We start from the raw sequence: 20251 nt of genomic DNA, 5'->3' as shown, positions 1-20251 counted from the left end.
TATATCGCTAAGGATTTTAGGTGCCTAACTCTCTTAGACTGCTTGAAAAAATCAAAGGCCAATACTTGGAGTTGCATAAGATCCCTTTAAGACATTTATAGATCATGAGATGTCAGAAAACACACTTCTGTTACTTTTCTGAACAACTTGCCTATAAACTATGGATTAAAACCACAAATGTATGCAGTGGTAATTAAATCTTCCTATAGTTCATCTTTAACATTTATGTTACAATTGTTTATCACATTTCCTGTAATGTCTTTTGTGAATTCTCTTCATTTTTATGAAGGTCTTGTGAACCAATCTCCAACCTATTTAAAAAGAAAATGTTTTCTGTGCCATTTTGCACTCATGGTCGTTTGGAGCTCTATTTCAGCTTCATTAATATTGATGCAACTTGTCTCTCCATTCATTCTCAGTAGCTCCTTTGAAATTAATCCTCGGCATTTACTGTGATTTGTTTCTGTTTTGTGCTTCATCCCTGAGTCCAGCTCTTCTCTAGTTAATTTTGTTTTCTTTATTTTTATCCACTTGCTATGACTGTTCTACTACTTGTGCCACTGTGGTGTGTCAGTCCTTTATGGGATCCCTGTTTCGTCTCTGCCTTTCACTGTGATTTTCCGTCATTATGGGCCTCTTGAATAAAAATGTAGCCCTTGTTTCTGACAAAGTCCATGTTCCTTTTCTTTTCTTTCTGTGTGATTTTCCATCATTACAGTTCTTAAATTTCTTGAATAATGATATATACTATGAACAAATGGATGGAGCAGTAATGGCTTCATCAGTGTTTTCTAAAATGTATCTGCAGCTTTTAAAGCATACAGTGCTACAGCAGAGTCTGTGCCATGTTTGTAAAAGCATGATTTTTAAAGTGTATTTTGTAGTCTGTTGATGACTATGCCACTCTGCATTAATAATTCGTCTTCTTTCTAAGATTATCTACTTCTTAGGATTGTGGTTCCAAAATGATATTGAAGTTGAGGAGTAAGTATTAGCACTGAACGTCTTTGAATAAAATGGTGAAAACATAATCACTTGGTGATGTTTACAGTAACACCACTGTTTTATAAAAATAATAGTACTCTTTCTAGACCTTTTACATGCATTAATACATTTAGAATCCTCACTAAATTTAGTTAAGATTCTAACCTGAAGCAATGTATCATAATAAACAAGTAATCATAATAAATGCTTAAAAAAATGTTTCTGCAAAAACACAAGTGATAAATGAAAAGTTGTACTTCACCACTAATTAGTTACATTTGAACTATGTCAAGTACGTAATGGAAACCAAAACTGTGAAAATACATAGAGTTAAAGTCTCAATGAATAACATCAGTTCACCAATTTGAACAATGGAAATGTTTAATAAGCCATAATGTAAATGGGGTTAAAAATAGGGATCAAAACATGACCCATTTCTCACCTTTTTTGATATTAGCGGTATGGTAACCTAGTCTACAATGTCCTCTAGTTATTGTAAAGGGGGAAAAAGTTAATTACAAAATGCTAACCAAGAATGTCAGTGACATTAGCATTACCTTTTTTTACATCATCTGTTAAATGATAGCCATTAGTGTTTCAGTTTGGCCGATGAAAGTAAAGCTCAAAGGACTCTAACAAAGATCTGGAATGTCTTGCAAAGAAGAGTAAAGTAGGTTTGGTGATGGTCACCAGGATCAGCCAAAAGTCCAGTAACTGCCAGAAATGTCTGTAAAGCCTGACCGAGTCTGACAAGGAAGATCTGTGGCCCAGTAATGCATGCACATCAGCAGGCCCCACAACTGGGTTCAGGCCCACCTATACTGTCACGCTGAAGTTTAAATGCAGCTCCCTGGTGAGATTTCTTGCAGTGCTTCCTCAGGCAACTCTACTCGCATCGGGGCTGCTCTGGGCAGGCAGGAGCTGGGCACCAGGCCCCGACCCAAGCAGCTTGTGGTAATTTATGCCCCTTACCTTGATTTAGCCCAAAACATGCAGCTGAGAATGCTTGCACGTCCCACTCAGTTTATGTTCCAAAGGACCAGTGACTGTTTAATAATATTAGTACTAACAATTTCTTCTGACTACTTTCCCTTACAGTGGGTTCACAGCGATTCTGAGGCACTGCTGGTTCGGCTAAAAGCCTTGGGAAGAGCCCTCATTTATGGTATCTATCTGCCACACAGCCATCCCACTCCAATTTTCCCTCCGTTGTGTTTCACGGGTTGGAACACGTAGCTAGGTGGCCAATTCCGAATAGCTGTGCTACGTTACTTCAAGAAAGATTAAGCGTCATTACTTTTGGCTAATTGTTGTATGGCTGACAGACACACCTGACACATTTACAGCCTTTGGAAAAGAAATCTAGGCAATTGCTTGTAAGGCTTTGTCCAACCCTTCTAATGAAACGATAGGGATTGTTTTGCAGCACTAAGAAGACTTAAAAGAATTGGGGACAATTTTAGCGATACCTCTGCTTCAATACCCAATTTAGGAAAATTGGATACAAATTGACATTTCTCATAAGTAGGTGGTTGAGAAAAATATTAGTATTTTTTCATCTTCCAAGTAAAGGTACTGTCTTTTCTTTCTAGCTAGGATGAATTTTGAAGTCCCTTCTCAAGTGCAAGTTCCAGTCCTAATCCCTCTTGGTTTCAGAGAAGTACTGGTAAGACTAGTATTTGACCACTATTTGTATCATTCAAAGCATATTCCTGCCAAAAAGCCATGAAAGGTTTCAAGTCATTTTCTTCAAGTTATTTTCTGAGTTGTTCTCTAACTGAGCAGACTCAGGCATGAAACTTCACAATGAAAGTACTGTTTTGTTATGCAAAGAGCCAAGCACAGCCAGGTTTTGTTTTCAAATCAAAATGATAAATAAAACATAAGGAAAATAAAAAGGCTTGCAGTATAAAAAAAAAGTTGTTAAAAATGAAGAAAGTAAATGTCTGAAAATTTTAGCTCAACAGCCACTATAGTTTAGAACAAAAACAGGAGCTCACACATTTGTTGCTTATTTCACTAGACAAGACTAGAAATACAGATGATTTCACAGGAGAATTTTTGATAAAGTTAACTTTTCACAACAGTTATCTGAAATACTTTTCATGTTGACTAATGTCTTCTGCATAACCCCAGCAGAAATATAGGCTACTTTATAAAGGCATCCAACGATCAAGATGTCCAGTCACTGAAAATCCACCCCAATGCAAATCTCAACACACTTACCATCTCTCAGCATTCACCCGTAGGAAACCAGTGATGATATTCTGTCTATATCTTCTGTGTATTTTTGAGCTGACTGTGTGTGGAGTAACACAGGAGACCTCCTGTCATCTCACTTTCCATCTCATGGGTCAAGAAAACTAGCAACAACAGCATCTGCAGACTCATCTGTCTGTGAGGCAGAAGAAGAATTCCTCTCGATTTAGGCCAGAAGTGATCTTCAGTTTCTCCAGTTATTTTTTCTGTCATTTCTGTGTTTTTTGTTTGTTTTTTTGTTCAGCACTTGGTGTATCACCCGTGTCAGATGAGACTGAAATACTGTTTGCCTCGTGATTCTTTGAGCTGAAGATTCACACTTCCCTTGAGAGGTATATTGTCAAGCACAAAATGCCTAAAAACAGCATTCAGCCAAGTAAGAGATGATGGTCACTAGTGCCAGCATTAATCTCACTGCTGTGATAACACAAGGGGCTGGATGACCTCCACACCGTCAAAGCTGAAGAAAAGTTACATCCACTGCCCGAGCACCGGTTGTGTTAACCACAAAAATATCTTTAATAAGCAAAATAATGACCACAATAAAATACCTTTAAGTGGGAAAAGCACTTGGTGAGAAACACATTAAGTGCTTGTATAGATGCACAAATCCCAGTCACCCCCACAGCCCATACCTGGGAGAATAAATAACAGAGCAGTCAGAATGCAACGTTCAGCTCTCAAGACCAGAAGAGGAATGAGGTAATTAAAAACATTAGCCTCTTATCTAGCCTTGTTAAATTCAGGACTTGCTTAACTGTCTTCTACCCAGCTGAGCAACATCAAGCTGTTTAAGAAACACCCAAGCAAGGGCTTTTGGGAAACAGCCAGAGCTTGAGGACTCTTTATTAGCTTCAGGGCTTAAATAAGAAAATCTGGAAAGCTCTTCTAGTGTTTCAGGAAGCTACAAAATGAGTTAAAACCATTAATTGTACAATTACAGGTGATGTTCTGTGGCTGAACATACCTTCTCAGCCATCTTTACCAGATTTTCTTAGAAATAATTCAAAGACCCCAACAGGCAATGAATCAAAAACACTGTCTTGGAGATCTCATATGTAAGAGTGTGCAGTGAGCAAACGCAATCATTACAATACAGAGACAAATTTACAAAGTAAATATTTCCTGTTTTTTTCTTAATTCAAATGTCATTTTCATATCAATGTTGTCTAAAACACAACAACATAATATTAGATACTACACACTAAGAATGGGTATGAATAGTTTCAAAAGTAGTTGTACCTATTTTTTCTGTTTAAGGTCTGATAATTACGTATGTGCTCAATGTTCAATCACAACAGAACTCAAAAATTCTCAAGTCATGAATTTGACTTCAAAGTAATAAGAACATGTAGTATTTTGAAGGATAGAAGAAAGGTAAAACAGTGATTTACTTTTGGATTTTTGAACACCAAAGGCTGCTGCTAACACCTCTTTAAAACTCTCAGCCTTAAATAAGTTTATAAAGGTGTCTGGGTGCAGCTCCAAGTGGGATGCAGAAGCTGCCGGACACCGAAGCCACTCCCATAAGATGTAAAGCGAGGGTGTATTTCATACCAGGAGATTTGTAGCAATCCCCTGCTACTGGACAAAGTTTTCCTGAAAGTGTGAGCTCCCCTATAAGTTGCTCAGCAGGGAACTCTATTAACCCTGTGAGCTGACCGAAGTGGTCTGATGCATGCAAAATGATTAAATTTGGGGATAATCACAAACAGCAGTATCTCCAGAGTACAAAACATGACCTGTTTTTTTTAATTGCTCACAAAACATCTCCAAGGTGACATGGATACAAATCACTAAACTTGAACTTGCCAGGATCCAGCGCTGTGAATGACTCACCATAAGAAGGGTTTGGCTGTGACGCTTTGCCAGTTTGGTCAACAATCTGTCAAATGAAGAAATTTTCAAAATTATACATTTTCAAAATACTTGATAACTTAAGGTTTTAAGGTTTTTCTCCCTTTTTCAGTATGTTATTGACTGAAGAAGTACCAGACTATTTAATTTTGAAATGTAGAACTGCTACAGACTGTAAGCCACGGTAGGTATCTGCATCTACAGACTGGGAATTCACCCAGGAAGAGCACCTGAAATAAAATCTCCTGATTTCAAAAGCCCTAAATACTATTTCTTGCAATGTGTTTGCAGTTAAGAAGCTTGAGAGACTCTCTTTTGTTTAGCTGAAATTAAAGATGATAATCTAAAGTCTCAAAACCCTGAATCACAAAAATTTGTCACATTTCTCCTTATAAAAATGTTCTATAAAAATCTTCATTACATTATCTCCATGATGGGGTGAATGAACTCTAAAAAGGAAATTCTGTAATTGGGTCTGAAGTTAGAATCCAGTCATGAAATAACAATTTCCTTGAGTATCAAGACATTTGCTTATAAGGCCTCTATTTATTACGCACCTTTTGTTTTCACATCATATAGCTTCAACTCTTCTGAAAGAGACTAAATGGAGACTATTTTTAATTTTGTTACCAACAACTGTGAAATAATCCTTACAATTCAGTAATACCAGTCCAGGAATGCTTACAATTAAACAATTTGCAAATGTGGGCTGGATATAATTAGTATGGCTTGATGAATGAGCTCCTTTCTTTGCATTTTTAACAGTCATGGCTATGTTGATCTGAGAACAGAATGCTTTTAGCATCAATGTCCATTTTAGATAGTAATGCACAGCTGAAAGCATATTCAGATTTTACCCACTACACCTTTTCTTATATTTCCCATCACCAACACAGAACTGCATCTGGAAGGGTTTTCTTAAAACGGATTGATCACACATGAAACTGTTCACAAAGGCAGGTATGAGTCTTTTCAGTTGTGTGTATCTCTGTGGCTACATACTACTTCCAACCATTATAAATAAAAAAAAGGTTGAAATGCAATAAGAATTACAGGTACACCTCATCTTCTGACAGTGTTACGTCTGGACAATTACAGCATTACATTGGCATGCTAAATGACAACTTGCATATTCACAGTGTTAATGTATTCATAGTAAATAGCTAATTAATTTTCATTTTGTTTCCATCATAGAAAAGCTGATTTAAAAATATCAACGCTTTTTTTTTTTTTCCTTTTTTTTTTCCCCCTTTGGCTTGTCCCGAAATGGGAATTAAAATTACAAGCTTTTTCTGTTTTGGCAGTTAAAATGTATGTATGCAAATGAGGTACAGATATACAATGCCAGAGCTGGGTAGGTCCTTCTGCCTTTTCATTTAATAAAATAAATACTTGTATGCAAACATCAGATCTCATCCTAGAGCTAATATATACAGCTAATATATAATTACTATGAGATTAGATGTGATCCTAATCTAATAGTAATCAGGGTATAAGTGAGGTGGGATTTTCAAATGAACCCTTCAGCAGAGGCCAGTTCAGTGTCTCTTAGTGTCAGTTCAAGCCCTTTTGTTAGACAGACCCTAACACACTGCTATTTTACTGCCTTCAGACAGACTGAGCATTCTTCCAGCCAAGCAAAGCGGCTTTTATCCCTAATGTTTCAACATTTAAGAAGACTGTGAAACTGGGTAGGAATTTCACTACAGTCCGTTCTGGGGCCCTGCAACCAGCTTCAGGGTGAGCAGTGTGAGAGGTGCAGTGTGAGCAGAGTTATTGCGGTGTGAGCAGACTTATTCACAGCTAGTTTCCCTGAGTTTGGATAGTATTACGCATATAGCGCTGTACTAGGAAATTCGGCTAATCCCCCCAAACTGTTGTATTCAGAGTACCCCACGTTACCCACAGGCAGGGCTCTGCACCCTCTTACACAAGCGGACTTCTGAAGAACAAAGTGATGGTAGCCAGCGGACCTTGCACTGCTGAAGGAACATCCTGTCCAGCCAAAACGTCAGAGGAAAAGTTCTGGTGCAAGCAGAGACAAGTTACATACTCCTACAGAACAGTTCAGTTGGCTTCGTGTAACTCTTTCCCTCCTGCTCAGATACTGGTATGCTCCCATTCCTGCTCTCCTAGCCACGTGGAGCACACACTCTTCGGCCACATGTTAGATTTCATACTTTATATTATTTAAATACCACGGCACTGTGTGTTATTAATCAAAATCTAAATATTTTGGAGCTGTTTGTTAAACAATTTTCTAGCATCAAAACCTTAAAAATCACAATCTGAGACACTCAGCTGCCTTGAAGCTCTCTTCAGAGAGCGCTTCAAAGAGTAACCCTTTCGTAGAGGTCACTTCACTATAGACAACCCTGTGAATGCAAGGAAACATTTTTGTTTTAAAAGTTAGCAAGAACAAAATGTTATGTAATAGCTTTAAATTGTTGGACTATTTAGGAAGTCATGTTAAAATAGTCAGGTTCCACGATGAGGCTTGTCTTATAAATTTTGGCATGCGTAAGCTACAAAGCATGTCTATTATTAATTTCAGAAATAGTTGTGGGTACCTACAGTGAATTAAACTGTCACTTTTGATGTAATTATTAAGCAAGATTACAGACCCTGCTCAGAAGTTCAAATAGTGGTCGTTTCAAAAGTTCCCTCGGTAGTTCTGAGTCCTAAGGCAACCTACAATGACTTTGTCACACCGGACCACGGTATGAAAGCTCTTTTTGTTTAAAGCCTCTCTTCTCAACCCCACTTACAGCACAGTGGTGTGAAAGCAAGAGATTGTGGCTGTCGATACATTAAATACATCTCACTGACATTTTTCACACGGACATGCAAACAACGTGGAGCGTAACAAAGGCGCACGTGGTACCTGTCACTCGACTTCAAACCTGCAGATTTGTTGCTGGTTCGAAACGGTCTCAGACTGAACAACCTAGCTGCAGCAAATAACATCTAGCGGGCAGCCGTGTGGATGAACATCCTTCACATTATCAATCAGACTGCAGGAATCTGTAGGACCACTTCCACCTTTTTTATAGAAAGTGATGTCTGATCGAGGAGAGTTAAATCAGCCCCGTCACAGCTCCGTTGCTAAACCAAAAAGAGACACTTGAGCAGACATGCTAACACTGGACCTGCTGTATTCTGAAAAGTGGAAACAAATCGACATGGGTATGCTTTTAAATACTGCAGAACTGGGGGGGGGGGGGGGGGGGGGGGGGGATTAATTCAGCTACACATCAGAAAAAAATTCTCAGCTACTCAGGAAGAAATTGCGATCCCTTCTGAATTTTCAATACAGAGCTACAAATCATGTGATTTGTGATGCTGTTTTAAGCATTGCTGTTTGCAGGCTTCACAAACGGAACAGAAGACACAAGTAACATTAATGTAATTCATGGAACCTTTTCCTATTCAGTGATAACTACTTAAAAACCAAAACAACTTACAACATGGTCGTAGCTGATTACAAAATAACCCTTGCAAAAAGAAATAATTTTGTCCCTAGATCTACCGAATATTTAATAATGACAAAAATGCAGGACATGCAATTTAGAAAGTAAATAAGGATGCATATTTTGACTTTGGAAAACACTGTGTCCAAGGTTATATACTTTGAATATGAAAGAAGTATAATGAGAGAAAAAGTGGTCAATCTGTGCAATCATGTAACATTTGAATAGCTGGTGCCTCAGTTTCCCCTTCAAATGAAAAAGAAAGTACAACAACTACTCTTCAGAGGGGCGGCTACATTTGATGAACTGATAGGCATTAAAATTGTTTCTAGAAAGAAGATGGTATTAGCAGACAAATTATTAAATATAATAATCTGAACATGTTTGCCACTGTCAAGTGTGTAGATGGCCTGGATAAGTGATTTTTTTCTTAGTCATGCAAACTGTTTGAATCCAAAACAAAACTGCCAGCACTTTCAGGGCAGCATCAGTGTTTAAAGGGGATACCTTTTCTTTTGCTTTTTCCGATTGTTTTATAGTAACTTTTGTTTGATTATGTTAAACCTCTCTCATCTACAATATTTACTTTAAGAATTTAGCAAAATATGTATTGTATCTCCTATCTCCTTTCTTCCTCCTTTTTTTTTTTTTTGGTAGGTATATATATGTCCCTAATAGGTCAAAATCTAATTCCTGGTATTTAGAATACAGACAGTGTACCAAAGTAGAATCTTTAAAGTTTGGTCTGATACAGATTTTCATGTATGGCAAAATTCTACCAACAGGTATCAAATGTCTTGTTCCATGGCTAGTGATCAGCTCTGAATCCCATCCTTACTGATACTTGCTCTTTGGAGATGAGGGAAAAAAGAAAAAACAACAACAACAACCGCACAACATGTTTTATAAAGCTCAAATTGGCCTTATCAAACAAAACATCTGCTAGATTTGTGAGTGACTTGTGACAGCAGGAGACATCAGCACTGGCCTCACCAAGAGAAGCCACTGCAGTTAATGGAAGCTATTATGGAAGAATTCTGGCAAGTATTTTTTTTTTCAAACAGGATAAAAAAAAGTAGAAGAATATGTTATGTTGTTATGGCAACAGCTATTTGAAAAATACTGTAACAAAAGGCAATCGAATATCAAACTACCAAGCTGGTAGTTTGACTGTTTGGTTTTCCTCTTAAGCAGCTGATTTTACAGAGATCCCCTTCCTCTTCCTTTCTTGGCCACAAGTGTGTGCGCACAGGTAAGAGAGCCTCTGCAAACAGTCCGTGTCCACAGAATATCTGTCCTGGAGCTGCAAAACTTGAGATATGGCAGATTTTTACATCTGACTGGAAGAACACCCAGTGTTATATGGGCTGAGTGCCTCGCTCACATAACAATAAAAGCACATTTTGTAGTATTTCCAGTCTGCGCTTTTGGCACAGAGATATTCTGGGACTCCCTGGTTACAGGATCCCACCAGCCTCTCTGCAAGTACCACATCAACTGCCAGAACAGAGCAGTATCACTTGTGTGCCGCGTGCGAACCTGCACCTCCCCGGCCACGGGGAGAGCAGGGGTCCCGCACACTCTGAGGATTTCAAGCACGGTGCAATGACCTACCTTTCCAAGGCCCGCAGCTGGATCACCTACTTTATAATTTTTTTAAAAAGTTTCTCTGAATGAACCCAAGTTTCTCCATGTACTAACCCTCACCTTACTTTGAGGTACTCATGTAGGGTTTCTCCTGAGGCCAGTGAGTAACAAGCTGGGTAAGGACTACACCGCCTGGCTATGTGGTGTTACCTACCGGTGTATGTACAGGGGTACTCCGAAAGAGCTTGAGGACACTGCTTCTTCTTCCTTTCAGACCTATATTTTGATTCATCATGTCTCCAAAAAAACTGACAAACACCACACACTGCTGTCTCAGGCTGAACACACCTAGGAGCTTTGCTAAGTTTCCTCCAAATGGCATAATAGAGTTATACAGCGTAAGTATTGCATAGGTATGGCGAACATCATATTTCTTAATACAGAGGTGAGAACCTACATTTTGTTTCACTGCTTTCAATCATTCTGAGGTGCTCAACAGTCTGCTTTTACACCGAGTCCCATTGTGATGAGATTAACTAACATGTTTTATCTAACAGAAATACGAACTGGGGAGGGGGGGATGATACAGACATTGGCTTCTAGTTGTTTTGCCGTAACAGAGAATTTTGGAGTTGCATCATTTTCTAACTAGGCAACTGTTAACACTGAAAAATAGTCACGTTAGTGTGCAATAACAGCCCTGAGAAATGTTGAAGTTAGATAGCAAAAACTCACAACAACTTATTTTCTATCTGTTCTCTGCAACTGTTCAAACTCAGAAATAATGTGCTATGTAAGTCCTACTGACACTCGTAGGTATCTATGGGACCGGGTTTGGAAACTGAATGCAAATGGCGGCATTTTCAAACCCACCCCAAAATCCCTGGAGCATTTCAGACATTCCAGTCAAAGTGATTCTTTAATGTGGGACCTACTTACCACATTTGTTTTACATTAGAAAACGCTGTATAGGTTGTTTACATTTGGAAAAGTCAGTGGAGAGAGATTTCTGTAAGTGTTCGGAAAGAAAGATTGCACCGTTACTGTAGCAAGGACAATTATGGACAGACACAGGTAATAGCTGTTTAGAAAATGTTAGGAGCATTATTGTGGATAATAGACATTCTTTTCTTATCATTGCCCTTACCCGAGTTTCCTTTCCGTCGGTGTTGTCTGCCTAGATTGCTTAAGACAGCTGCAGTCCTCTCATTTACATTAAGGTAACAAAAAGTTGACTGCTGGGTTGTCCCAGACGGAGTTCATCTGTACAAAGGTCTGAAACTGTGAGGGAATACCTAAAATGTCAGACATGTCCAATATGTAGTGCTGCTGCAAATTATCACCTCTTCCAGGTCAGAAAGGCCAAAATAATTTCCAGCTCTATTTTTCTGAAAGCCATTTTCATTTAATCTGTCCTTTACAAATGGTAAATTTAATGAGAACTTCAGGAACAACTCAAACTAAAATTAAGAAAAAACCTTGATATATATGTATTCAATTCAAATGTATTTCAGTAAGCAACAACCTGGCCACTATTGAAACAGTTCTCAAGTACTATTGAAATAATAGGTATGTTCGCGAAGGAAACCTGCTTTCTTTTAAAGCGACTGTATGCATTATTTCGGCTTCTTCTGATAATAGCGCATTTAATACCAAGGCCAAGACGCAATCAATCTTTTTTGTTGGAAGGAAGTGCCGTATTGTACCCGGGGGCTTGTGCTCACCCGGCAGCTCCAATCTGCCAAGCAGCCCGAGGTTCAGCGGGGCTGCGGCTTGCCCGGCCCCCGCCGCTCCTCTCTTACCTCCATGGGGTGGGGGCAGCACGGGAGGTGAGAGCGGGACGGGGAAGCGAAGAGGTCTGCCTCTGAAGAGACACTGAATTAGGCTGGAGTGAATAGCCGACGTCCTCTGTAATTATACACACATTGAACTCTTTACAGTTGACTTAAGTTACATCGAACTGCATTGGTGTGGCCCTCCGTATTGATTAAAAGCAGCATCTATTTACCTTAACAATAAATGTGGAGATTAGTAAAAGTTCACTTGATCACAATAAGAAGACTGATAATTAAAGGGCAATGCAACCCAGATGGAATGTAAGTGCCTGAAGCAGCATGATAGGAAACATAGGCTGCTTTTTCACAAGAGAGTATAAATGCATAGGGTAAGGCTTGCAGAAAGCACTTCAAGTAGACAGCGTCTGTAGGGATACTTGAAGGAGAAGGCCAGAGCCCATCCCAGGAAGGCTGGCGCAGTGCTTCTCCTGGGCAAAGTGATAAACACAGCGCTCTGGAGAAGGAAAAAGACCTAAAAGCACAATGGCTAAGGGGACAATCTCCGCAAAACCTTTGAAAGCAGCCTCCACATCTTTTACTCTTCTTTCGCATCTTCTCTGTAAGAAAGAACAACTGTAAGGTAAGCAGGACACACTGTGAGCTCTGTGTGTTAAGCTCCTGATGGTGTAGGCTCTAGCAGAAAGGGAAGGATTGGGTTCTGTGTGACAGGCTCAACAGAAACACTCCCTCTCGCATCACAGCATCTCCTATAGGGAAGCGGGAGGAGGGCTCGTATTCCGATTGCATCCATCCTTCAGTTTACACGGCAGATGCTGCGTTTTCCTAATCCCTTTTTATCAAGGAAAGAAGCAGCTGATGACTAGATTAGTAAGTGAATAGTCTCAGTGCCATATGAACAACTTGGAAAATCAGACTCTGAAGTGGTTGTACACACGCTTTGCGACAAAAGGGTCATATCCCTTGACAGGATTTGACACCCTTCCCTTGTTTCTTTTCTTTGTCCCGGTATCGATGCACCCTGTGCTTACCTCCTTGCAGAAAATGACGTGATGAAACAGTGACTTTTGACAAGCATTGTAGCAATTTCTGGAGGCCAGAACGTAGAAAAGAGATGACCAGATCGCTACTGAAACACCAGCGATACCTGGGATCTTAAATTAGTAACGTTCTCTCGTGTGCTATCTCAGAGCAAATTTCCAGCTGAAGAAAGACTGCCAACGTATTTGTTTTCCTAACAAACAGTGCCACCAGTTCCACCGGTCCCATCTGAGCGCTGCTTTAAAGATCAGCCTGGTTAGCTGGCACTGCGTGTCCCCCTCAGGAGTTTAGATTCAGAGCACTTCAGAGCTGGCTAACACCAAGCTGTCGGCTCACTCAGCTTGTAGAGAGGACAGCAATTTTGAGCGCTAAGGAGCAGGGCAAGTGAGGTTAGCGAGAAGGTAAGGGAAACAGGAGAAACAGAGGCCCTCCACTGAATTATGGCAAAACACAGTCCCGCTGCTTCTGACCCGGGCCAGCCTCCCCCTGCCCCTCGCTCTGGGAGGCATTGCCCGGGTGCCAGCCCTTCCCTGCCCCTTCTGACCGGCAGCAGGCGAGCAGGCCAAGGCCTACTGGCAGCCGCTCCGGCCTGGTGAGCGCCTGACAGGCCACCACCTTGGGCTGGAGCTGCTGGGCACAGCAGGCCGTGCCCTACTCCTTCCCTCCTCACCTAGCAGCCCCAGCACCTCAAGGGCTGGTAGGTCCACACCCCTCGGTCAATATAAGGCTAGGAAGCCACCCCACCGCTTCGTTACACAAACGGGCAACTGCTGCTTTCCTCCTCGCCTCGCAAGTGCCCAGCGGGCCGGGGGCTTGTTTCGGGAGCAGCCAGGATCCCTTTGTTTCCTTCCCCCCTTCAGGTAGGGGGTGAATTAATCCCTCTGGAAAGCAGCAGCACGCCCGTGCCCACAGCCCCTGCCACCAGGGACCGGCACGGTCTCAGGATGGAGGAGCCGAGCCTGTCTCTTTGCATGCAAGTTTTCAAAATAAATCGCTTTTGTTGTTCACAGCTGTGATGAATGGACACGCAGGGCCAGGTTGGCCGCCGGAACAGTACAATGGATGCGAGCAGGTTTTTTTTTCTTTGCCATATAAATCATTCACATTGTTTAAGGTACATTGATCAATCTAATGGCTTGTAATAGGCTCCTAATTGCCACTAGGAAAGTACCGCAAGCTTGCATTTGGACGTGAAATGGTTCATGATCCGGGCTGAAATTCACCTTAGGCTGGAGCGCCAGCAATTACAGACGCGTCGGGAGCGGCTCCGCGTGTCCCGGTCCCGAGCCTGGGACAGGGGAGGGGACGGGGGGACCCGCAGCCACCGGGGGACCCGCAGCCACCGGGGGACCCGCAGCCACCGGGGGACCCGCCGGCCGGGTTTGGCGGCCACGGCGGGCCGGGAGGAAGTTTGTAACGTCGGTCACCTCGCCCGCTCCCTACGTGCCCGCACCCCCGCCGACAGGCGGCCGGCTCGCCCCAGAAGCCGGGGGCGAACGGAGCCGGGACGGGCCCCGCCGGGCTGGGCTCCGGCCCCCGCAACAGGCTGCCGGGGAGCCCGGCCGAGCCGAGCCGAGCCGAGCCGAGCCGTGCCGCAGCCGGGGCTCGCCGCGCCGCCGAGCAGGGGAAGAAGCGGGAGGGAAAGCGGCCCCCGTACGGCGCTCCTCGGGCTTCCCCGGCGAGGCAGCGCACGGCTCCGTGCCGCCGCTGAATAATCTCGCAGTAATTGCGGTAATTAAAATCACCGCGCAGCCGGCAGTCACCTTCCTTCCCCTGCCACCGGCCTCGCCTCTACCCGGCAAGGCGGCGGCGGCGCTGAGCGGAGCGGGAGGGCTCCGAGGTGCGGTCCCGAGGGAGGCAGCGCGGGGCAGCGCCGCTCCGGCAGCCCCCGGGCACTGCGGGGCGGCCCCCGGGGACCCCCGGGACCCCCAGCGCCGGGGCCGGGCCGAGCCCCGTCTCCTGCCCCCGCCCGGGTCCGGCTGCAGGGCAGGAGCAGGAGCGAGGGCTTTACGTGGCCGGGATCGGCGGCAGGCTCGGGCAGAAATTGTTGGAGAGTGCCATAATTTCCATTTAATTTCCATGATCTATTCGATCCCGGGGCTCATTCCCTTTTTATTAACCATAAAAAGATTCCCTTCTAATCAAAAGCCGCGCTTCATCTTTCCCCGCAAATGAGAAAAGTCTACAGCAGAAAGAATTCAGTGGGCTCAACAGGCACCGAGGGCTGTATTTCAGCACCGTCTCTATCTATTCGTCCCCCTTTTAATACCTCCTCTTTGGCAGAATAGTGGGGAAGCCTTTTCTTAACTGAAGTTATTAATTTATCACCGGGTCCCCCTCTGCGTTGCTCTGATAATCAATGGTGGTTTCTAGATCACGTAAATGAAAAGTATAATTGAGGGAGAGAGAGGGAGGGAGGGAGGGAGAGGTTCGCATGGCAGTCCTGGTGGCAGGGGAGGAAAAAAAAAAAAAAAAAAAGCAGGACGCAATTATTTGCCCAAGCGATGAGCATTTTGTCTGTTTCCTGCACACGTCCCTTCTGCTTGGCAGAAAATCAGGCTGCTGCTCTTGAACTTGGAAGGCTTCGCCCCTTCCCCACCCGTAACATCCCCGTGTAAAACTCCGTGCCCCTCCTAGGACTCGCGGGAAATTGTGCGGCAACCTCGCGTTTAACTGCCGGTAAATCGATTTATTTGGGGAATATTTGGCAGCCCCTTCCCGGAGCTCGGCTTGAGGAGAAGAGCCGTTTCATCTGACGCTCTCGCACGCGAAGCCGGGAGCCTCCCAATCAGCCCTAATGAACGAATTGTTTCCCTGCTTTACCTCCGAAAGGCACCAACTTTAGCGCTTGCACAGATCAAAAGACACGCGTGAGGGGAAGATGGGAAACAATATCGCTCAAAGGAAGCGAACTGTTGCGTTTAATTAGGCTATTCTTCTTTATTAGGATTCACATTGAGATTTTTTTTTTTTAAGATTTCTGTTGATTTAAACATAATGTATTTATGATGTAAATATATGCCGAGATGAAAACGTCACGGATCAATTGTGAAGGACCCGGATACATAATTTTAAAAAATCAGTTTCAGTTTATGTGAGGTTCTCACCCCACTTTCGCTTCTTAGTCAGATTTGTTTATGCAGAATCGACATTTAATAGTGCTAATTGCACTCCAGTTAAATTGCCCTGATTGCAGAAAGGGAAGCAATTTTCGTGCTCTCTGTCTGGGTTTGGAAGAAATTGTTTTATATTCACCTCTTTATAAAGAAGTGGAGATAAGGCACCGAGCCTTTGCACAAATTGCACTTATGGGCTGACTGGCAGCATTCAGGCGCTATAATAGAGCATTATTTGGCCGTTTTGAATAATGTAAAGCGTTTGCTGAAAGCTATTCTCCTGAAAATTGCTTTAACTTTTAAAAGGGTGATGATTCACTCCGAACCAGGCCTTTGTTACGTTGTCATTATCCCCCCAAATGTTTTAACAGGCGGCTCGACACTTGAGCATAACACATCGATCTTTGTTTAAAAACTCGGGGTCTGGAGCGCGCAAAGCCCCGCCAGGAGCCACTTGACCCCCCCAAGGCTTCAGCGGGGCTCCCCGCCCGGCCGCCGCCTCCCCTCCCCTTCCCTTCCCTTTCCCCCTTCCCTCGCCGGGGGCCGCGGCTCCGAGCCCCGCCGCGCAGGGCCGGACGCCCCCAGCCCCGGGGGCCTCCCGCAGGACCGGGAGCGGGGCCGGGCACCTGTTGGGGCCGCGCGCCCCCCGCCGCCCCCGCGCAGCGCCGCCGCCGCCGGAGCGGGGCAGCGGGGCAGCGGGGCAGCAGCGAAGGTGACCGCGCGGAGCAGCGGCGGGCGCTGCCCCGGGCGGGGGCTGCGGGCCGGGGGGGGGAAGGGGGGGGCTCGCCGCCCGCCGCCCCCCGCCGCGCCCCGGCTCGTGCCGCCGGCCGCTAATTGCGGAGCGTTCCCCGCAGCCCGGCGCGGGAGTCCTCTGCCCGCGCGCGCTCGGCTGGCACGCGCCCCGCGCCCCGGCGCCGAGCACCTCCGCGCGCCTGATTGGCTGCGGGGCCGCTCCGGCCCGCTCCGCCCGCGCCCTCATTGGGCGAGCGCGGCAGGCAGCGGTACTTCAAAGCGGGCGCGCCCCGCACTTAGGCAGAGTTTGGCCCCGCCGCGCCGGAGTGTCCGTGGCGCCGCCGGGGCAGCGCGGCCGCACCGCCAGCGCCGTCCCCGTCCCGTCCCCTCGCGTCCCGGCCAGCCCCAGCCCAGGGCCGTGCTATGGCTACGTCTATACTCGGGGTAAGTCGGCGGCGCGGCACCAATGCCTGCCCTTACGGGGGGGGGAAAAAAAAAAAAAGAAGGAATAAATGGGGGAAATAACCGAAGTGCTGCCGCTGTCGCCGTTCCGGTCGCGCGGGGCTGCGGGCGGGGGCGGCCCCGGGGGCTCGGCGCGGGCGGCTCGCTCGGAGAGCTCCCCCGGCCGGGGCGAAGCGGGGCTCTGCCGGCGCTGGGCGGCGCGTCCCCTTTCCTCTTTCCTCCGTTTCTTTTGTTTTTCCCCGATCGACCCGCGGAGCGCTCCGCCCGCCCGGTGCTCGTGCCCGGCTCGGCTCCCGGCGCCGCTCCGCGAGCCCCGGCCGCCCCGCTGCGCTCCTCGGCGGCGCCGGGCCCCGGCCCCCGGCCGCGCTCCCCGCGGGCAGCCGCCCCCCGACGTGAGCCGGCCCCGGGGCGGCGGGCAGGGCCGGAGCCTCGCTGCCGGCGCGGAGCTCGTCGGGTCCCCGCGGCCGCCCGGCCAGGCTGACGGAGCGCTCCGGCTTTGTGTCTGTCCTAGGAAGAGCCGAGGTTTGGGACCACCCCGCTGGCCATGCTGGCCGCCACCTGCAACAAGATCGGCAACACCAGCCCGCTGACCACGCTGCCCGAGTCCAGCGCCTTCGCCAAGGGGGGCTTCCACCCCTGGAAACGCTCCACCTCCAGCTGCAACCTGGGCTCCAGCCTCTCGGGCTTCACGGTGGCCACGAGCAGGGGCTCCGGCGGACTGGCCAGCGGCACGGGCACGGCCAACAGCGCCTTCTGCCTGGCCTCCACCTCGCCCACCTCGTCGGCCTTCAGCAGCGACTACGGCGGCCTCTTCTCCAACTCGGCGGCGGCGGCGGCCGGCGTGTCGCCGCAGGAGCCCGGCGGGCAGTCGGCCTTCATCTCCAAGGTGCACAGCTCGGCGGCCGAGAGCCTGTACCCGCGGGTGGGCATGGCGCACCCCTACGAGTCCTGGTACAAGTCCGGCTTCCACTCCACGCTGTCGGCGGGCGAGGTGGCCAACGGGGCGGCCTCCTCGTGGTGGGACGTGCACGCCAACCCGGGCTCCTGGCTGGAGGTGCAGAACCCGGCGGGGGGGCTCCAGGGCTCGCTGCACTCGGGCGCCCCCCAGGCCTCGCTGCACTCCCAGCTGGGCACCTACAACCCCGACTTCAGCTCGCTCACCCACTCCGCCTTCAGCTCCACCGGCCTGGGCTCCACGGCCGCCTCGCACCTGCTCTCCACCGGCCAGCACCTGCTCGCCCAGGAGGGCTTCAAGCCCGTGCTGCCCTCCTACACGGACTCCAGCGCGGCGGTGGCGGCGGCCAGCGCCATGATCACGGGCGCCGCCGCCGCCGCCGGGGGGGGCTCGGCCCGCTCCGCCCGGCGCTACTCGGGCCGGGCCACCTGCGACTGCCCCAACTGCCAGGAGGCCGAGCGGCTGGGGCCGGCGGGGGCCAGCCTGCGGCGCAAGGGGCTGCACAGCTGCCACATCCCCGGCTGCGGCAAGGTGTACGGCAAGACGTCGCACCTGAAGGCGCACCTGCGCTGGCACACGGGCGAGCGGCCCTTCGTCTGCAACTGGCTCTTCTGCGGCAAGCGCTTCACCCGCTCCGACGAGCTGCAGCGGCACCTGCGGACTCACACGGGCGAGAAGCGCTTCGCCTGCCCCGTCTGCAACAAGCGCTTCATGCGCAGCGACCACCTGAGCAAACACATCAAAACGCACAACGGGGGCGGCGGCGGCAAAAAGGGCAGCGACAGCGACACGGACGCCAGCAACCTGGAGACGCCGCGCTCCGAGTCCCCCGACCTCATCCTGCACGACGGGGTGGGCGCCGCCCGCGCCCCCGCCAAGGAGCCGCCCGGCGACTCCTAGGGCAGCGCCCGCCGCCCCCAGGGACGCTTCTCCCCCTCGCTCCTTCGCCTTGGGGTCTTGGTTTCTTTCCGTTTTCCGCCCTTCTGGTTTTCTTTCTCTTTTATTTTTTGCTTTTCTTTCCCCGTTTCCTTTTCCCGTCCAAAGGAAAAGCATCCCGAGAGAGGCTGGAGGTGAGAAACTGAACGGGCAGCCCGAGACGGTTCCTCTGTATCGCATAAACAGCTGTATAAATAGGGTTCAAAGAGAAAAAAAAAAAGAAAAAAAACACACAAAAAAAATACCCCAACCAGATTGTGTTTGCTTATTTTTCTTGTAAATGTTGATCTGATAGGGGGGTCGGGGATTTCCTTTTCTTATCGGTGAATTCCTGAAATTCAGGGAGCTTTTGGGGGTTTCGGTTATTATTTTTTTTTTAATTTTAAATTTCTGATGCACTTTGTGGAAGTCAGTATATATGTAAAAGATATTTAAAATGTTGAGTTAACATTTCACTCAGACACACGTAAGTTAAGGTCACTTAAAGAAATTAAATGCGTTTATCTGTATGGAAAAAAAAAGAAACAAAAACAAGATCTCGACATATTTTCATTTTGGTATTATTAAAGGACTCTGAACAATACGCTCGCGGTTTTGTCCTTATTCCTGGCACGGTCGGGGCAGCGGCCGGAGCCCCGCCGCTCCCCCCGGCAGGCGGTAAGGGCCGGGAAAAGGAAGGGGCTGCCCCCGGGCGAGGCCAGCCGAAGCGCCCCGCTCGCTCTCTCCGAGCCCCCTCGCTTTTATTTTGCTCCTTCCCCAGCGAAACGAAGCCGAGCCCGAGCCCCGCCGGCGCGCCGCGCGGCCCCGAGCCGGGGAGGAAGGCTCGCAGCGCCGAGGAACGATTTATTTAATTTTCAAAGCCTCCAGCGCCACAAGGCTGCCCGGGCTGGGAGGGGATCTCGGGGGAATAAATCGCTAGAGTCAATACTCCGGAAAAGACATTTCATGCCTAAATGAAAATCTTGTTAAATGTTATTAATTTTGACTTAGAGCACACAGCAGCCCCCTGTGCCTTGTATTCCCTTATTAGGGATTCATGTCTTATCAAATATCTAATTA

At 47.2% G+C, this 20251-nt stretch overlaps 2 protein-coding genes across 2 annotated transcripts in view; one reads left to right on the top strand and one right to left on the bottom strand.

Moving 5' to 3' along the window:
- OLA1 (Obg like ATPase 1) overlaps positions 1 to 3898 on the bottom strand; it is a 109816-nt gene extending 105918 nt beyond the window's left edge. The window contains exon 1 of the mRNA XM_066999662.1: positions 3879 to 3898. The gene's annotated coding sequence lies outside the window, so the exon portion shown is untranslated. The remainder of the gene's footprint in view (positions 1 to 3878) is intronic.
- Positions 3899 to 17156: 13258 nt separating this feature from the next.
- SP9 (Sp9 transcription factor) lies at positions 17157 to 19773 on the top strand. Its single transcript, XM_048061287.2, has 2 exons — positions 17157 to 17283; positions 17813 to 19773. The coding sequence occupies exons 1-2, from the start codon at positions 17263 to 17265 to the stop codon at positions 19154 to 19156; spliced, it is 1365 nt and encodes a 454-aa protein (XP_047917244.1). The 5' UTR covers positions 17157 to 17262; the 3' UTR covers positions 19157 to 19773.
- Positions 19774 to 20251: the final 478 nt, after the last annotated feature.

Source organism: Anser cygnoides, chromosome 6 (genome assembly GCF_040182565.1).
Source record: "Anser cygnoides isolate HZ-2024a breed goose chromosome 6, Taihu_goose_T2T_genome, whole genome shotgun sequence".
Classification (NCBI taxonomy): Eukaryota; Metazoa; Chordata; class Aves; order Anseriformes; family Anatidae; genus Anser; species Anser cygnoides.
Note: the sequence above shows the minus strand (reverse complement) of the source record. Positions and strands in the feature narration are given on the sequence as shown.

Bases quoted from the DNA above. Each gene is read 5' to 3' on its own strand.
- SP9 (XM_048061287.2), top strand. From the start codon at position 17,263: ATGGCTACGTCTATACTCGGG. The intron at 17,284-17,812 runs GTAAGTCGGCGG...TGTCTGTCCTAG, and splicing joins TGGCTACGTCTATACTCGGG to GAAGAGCCGAGGTTTGGGAC.